Source organism: Charadrius vociferus, unplaced genomic scaffold, assembly GCF_000708025.1.
Source record: "Charadrius vociferus isolate BGI_N301 unplaced genomic scaffold, ASM70802v2 scaffold1324, whole genome shotgun sequence".
In the NCBI taxonomy this organism is placed as follows: Eukaryota; Metazoa; Chordata; class Aves; order Charadriiformes; family Charadriidae; genus Charadrius; species Charadrius vociferus.
In genome coordinates this window covers 49579-53899 of record NW_009647862.1, presented here as the reverse complement: position 1 = coordinate 53899, position 4321 = coordinate 49579, and the positions used below count along the sequence as shown (strand labels likewise).

At 59.5% G+C, this 4321-nt stretch overlaps 1 protein-coding gene across 1 annotated transcript in view; it reads left to right on the top strand.

Annotated features, from left to right (window-relative positions):
- The window catches only part of UNC45A (unc-45 homolog A (C. elegans)), a 16904-nt gene that overhangs the window by 5268 nt on the left and 7315 nt on the right, over positions 1-4321 (top strand). The window contains exons 10-18 of the mRNA XM_009883046.1: positions 137-231; positions 311-452; positions 645-785; positions 990-1117; positions 1576-1642; positions 1820-1933; positions 2260-2375; positions 3768-3885; positions 3964-4119. Of these exons, the coding sequence (XP_009881348.1) occupies positions 137-231; positions 311-452; positions 645-785; positions 990-1117; positions 1576-1642; positions 1820-1933; positions 2260-2375; positions 3768-3885; positions 3964-4119 (1077 nt within the window). The remainder of the gene's footprint in view (positions 1-136; positions 232-310; positions 453-644; positions 786-989; positions 1118-1575; positions 1643-1819; positions 1934-2259; positions 2376-3767; positions 3886-3963; positions 4120-4321) is intronic.

Genomic DNA, 4321 nt, shown 5'->3' with positions numbered 1-4321 from the left:
GCCGAGCCCTGGGGTGGTGCTGGGTGGGCTGCGGCTGCAGAGCCCCAGCGCTGTCCCCTCCCTGCTGGGGGGCTCTCGGAGGCGCGTTGGGGTGACTGGGGCCGTTCCTGCTCTGACGCTCTGCTCCCGGCTGCAGGGGCTCTGCAAACTGGGATCCGCCGGCGGCACCGACTTCAGCATGAAGCAGTTTGCTGAGGGGTCCACCATGAAATTGGCCAAGCAGTGCCGCAAGTGAGTGCTGTGGGGCGTGCAGCGGGGGGGAGCTGGGCAGGGTGCCCCACGGCCTGGGCTCACGGGGCCCCTCTCCCAGGTGGCTCTGCAATGAGACGATCGACGCGGGCACGCGGCGCTGGGCGGTGGAGGGCCTGGCCTACCTCACCTTTGATGCAGATGTCAAGGAGGAGTTTGTGGAGGACAAGGCAGCCATGCAGGCCATGTTCCACCTGGCCAAGGTGCGTGCTGAGCGCTGGGGCGGGGGCCCTGGGTGGTGGGCACCCTGGCTCTGGAGAAACGTGCCGGAGGGGGTTGTGGGGCTCACGCTGCGGTGCTGGGGTGTGTGGAAGGGCCCGGTGGTGCTGGGTGGGCTGGAGTCCCGGGCTCTTCTCCCCATCGTGGGTGTGATGGGTGCCCTGTTATTGCTGCAGTCAGAGGACAGGAGCGTGCTCTACGCCGTCGCCTCCACACTGGTGAACTGTACCAACAGCTACGACCACGAGGAGCCGGACCCCCAGATGCTGGAGCTGGCCAAGTACGCCAAGCAGCACATTCCAGAGCAGCACCCCAAGGTGAGCAGGGCACGGCTGTTCTCGGGACCTGCCAGGAGCCCTGGCCACGGAGGAGAACGTGTGGGTGGGACAGAGCCTGGGGTCCCAAGTGGGGACAGGGTGTCCTTGGGACCTTCAGGGGTGAGGTGGGAGACCTCGCAGCGGGTGGCAGCAGGTGGCAGACTGGTGCCACCAAGCCGAACGGTGACCCTGCCTCTGGGACAGGACAAGCCGGACTTTGTGAAGCGCCGGGTGCGGAAGCTGCTGACGGCTGGTGTGGTGTCAGCTTTGGCCTGCATGGTGAAGAGCGAGAACCCGGCGCTCACCAACTCCTGCCGGGAGCTGATCTCCAGGTACGGGTGTGCTGTGGTTGGCAGGGAGGGACCTGGGTTCACAGAATCACAGAACGGTCAGGGTTGGAAGGGACCTCTGGAGATCATCTAGTCCAACCCCCCGCCAGAGCAGGGTCACCTCCAACAGGTTGCACAGGATGGTGTCCAGGTGGGTTTGGAATGTCTCCAGAGTGGGAGACTCCACCACCTCTCTGGGCAGCCTGTGCCAGTGCTCCACTATGCTCAAAGTAAAGAAGTTCCTTCTCATGTTAAGATGGACCTTCCTATGTTCAAGCTTGTGCCCGTTACCTCTTGTCCTGTTACCTTGTTCTGAGGCTGCCGTTGTCCTCCTGGTGAACTTATGTGCCTGCAGTGAATACAATGCTCCTATGAGAAGGAAGGGGATGTCTGGGAGTGTGGTGCAGCCTGGGCCCGCTGCGGGTGTCTGGGTGCTCCAGCTGCTCCCACTTTGTCCCTAGAGTGTTCCTGGCACTGGTGGAGGAGGCAGAGGACCGGGGCGGCGTGGTTGCCCAGGGAGGAGGCAAGGTGAGGGGACAGGTCTCGCTGTGCCTGTGCTTGTGCCACGCGGCAGGGCTCGGGGGGGGGGCTGGGGCTCTGCGGAGGGTGGCTGTGGTTTGGCAGGGGACCACACCAGCTCCCTCATACGCGAGGCTTGGGGAAGCTGGCACTGCTGTGACCTGGCTGCTGTGTCTCTGCCTGCAGGCTCTCATCCCGCTGTCCCTGGAGGGCACCGAGGTGGGGCAGACCAAGGCAGCTCAGGCCCTGGCAAAGATCACCATCACCTCCAACCCGGAGATGGCGTTCCCTGGGGAGAGGGTGAGTGTCGGTGCTGTGGGCTGGGGGGAAGGGTCTGGCGCCCTGCGGGGGCAGTCGGGGCTGTGCAGGGGCTTGCGTGGAAGCAGCGGTGGGCACAGAGTTGCCCCCCCTGCCACAAGAACTGCAGCATGAGTTTGCCCTTCCCTGGGGAGTGGGAGGTGGCAAGACCCCTGGTGTTCCCCACAAGGGCCCGATGGCTGAGGCCTGACCGTGGGAGCAGCTCTGCCTTTAGGCTGGGCTCAGGGCTCCCTGCACCCCCTGCTCCACAAGGCGCAGGGTCCCTGCCCCGCGCTCAGCGTGTGAGCCCTGCCCCGCTGTCTGCACAGATCTACGAGGTGGTCCGGCCCCTGGTAAGCCTTCTGCACCTTCAGCGCACGGGTCTGGAGAACTTTGAGGGGCTGATGGCATTAACCAACCTGGCTGGCATCAGCGAGAGGCTGCGGTAAGGGCGGTGGGGCTGTTGCGTTAAAGGGACAAAGTAGTTTTGGTAGAAAATAAACCCCCGTGCGTTCTGACACTCCTCCCTGAGGTGGGAGGCGAGGTGCGGCTAGGTTTAAATTCTGAGTGATGCCCAATTCACCACTATCAGTCCAGGCGCGTTTAATATATATTAAACTGTTACGGTTCGGGATACACTCATAGCAGACTGCACCTTCAGCCCAGTCGTGCTCATGAACTCACGGCCGCGCTTTGGTCGTGTTCCATGAGAAACCCAAATGACTCGCTGCCTACACAGTGCAGTTTATTTAAACAACAGATACACATGTTCTTTTGGATTGCCGGTGATTGTGACTGTGTGAGCCGACTCGGGTAGGACGCAGGAACGAACACAAGACCACAAATTTAATCTCAATACCTCACAAATTGGGGAGTCTCCACAGCAATGGCCGGGCAGAGGGACACAAGCAGGGGACGCAGGCACCGCAGGGCGGGAGAAAGTCCTTGTTAGCAGCAGCGTGTGAGCTCTAACTTGCTGTTCTCGCCTGCTTTTCAAGGGTTCAAGCAGGTGTAGTTTTCCACTGTGCTTTGATCTTCAACAACACGGCAGAGATCTCATGCATGCTAGATAAGGTGTCCCTGAGTCCATCCCAGGCGTACATTATCTAAGTGCGGATATTCTACTTGCCAGCACACAAGGCTGAACAACAATTAGTGTGATACGTGTGTTGTCCAGCACCCCAGGAGGGAGTCACTTGAGCGTGTTTACAATCCTCCTCGCCAATCTTCCGTTATTATCCCACAGCGACTGTCTGCAAAGCACATGTGAATACTAAAGATGTTAGCAATATGGCTCGGTTACAAAAGCGCTAAGTTATAAAACCACTCTATATAGAGATTTCTAAGTTTCCCGGGAAGCACTTAGTATAGCCAAGCGTTCAAATCTTACCCACAAGTGCCCTTATGGGGGAGAGGAGAGGCTCAGCCCCTCAACTGGTCCCAGAAGTCCACGATGGTGTCTTCCCTCACATCCCCCTTTTCTTGGGCTATTTGTATACTATATTTTTATCTTCAAGGTGGAGTTTGAGTGACTCTAGTCATAAATACTTTCATTATGATTGGTGTAAAATTTTCTCACCTCGCATTTGAAGGTATAGTTTATGAAAAATTCAGGGTGCAGACTCAAGGAGGAGTGGTCGCACCTTGGAGGCAGGTAGCGTTTGGGATGGCGGTGTGTTTTGGTATTATAATGACACTATAATGAGCAAAAGTTCACTAAAGGACAGCATTTCATCAAAAAAATGACAGATTGTTGGCTCAGGGTAACAAGTGGGCAGTTTATCAGATCTATAAGACCTTGGTCTTATAGACCAAGCTGACACACACCCCGCTGCAGGCAGAAGATCCTGAAGGAGAAGGCTGTGCCCATGATCGAGGGGTACATGTTTGAGGAGCACGAGCTGATCCGGCTGGCTGCGACGGAGTGCATGTGCAACATGGCCATGAGCAAGGAGGTGAGGGCTGAGCCAGGGCGGGCTGCGGGTCTGCGCTGGGCTCCCAGTCCCCTGACCCGACCCCCTCCTCCCCTGCAGGTGCAGGAGCTGTTCCTGGCCGAGGGCAGGGACCGGCTGAAGCTGATGGTCCTGTACAGCGGTGAGGAGGATGAGAAGCTGCGGCGGGCAGCCTCAGGGACCCTGGCCATGCTGACGGCCCTGCACCCCCCCATCTGCAAGCGGATCCCCCAGGTGGTGAGTGCCCAGCGGTGGGACAGGGGGGCGTCCGGGACCCCCTGGGGCAGCACCTGTGGTGTTCTGGAGCTGTGTCCCAGCGCTGGCCCTGGGTGACAGACCAACCTGTCCTGACCTCAGCCTGACTCTGCGCCAGGGTTGGGGGTGTCAGGGGCAGCGCTGAGGGTGGCCCCGCTCCCCCCACAGACGGTGCACTGGCTGG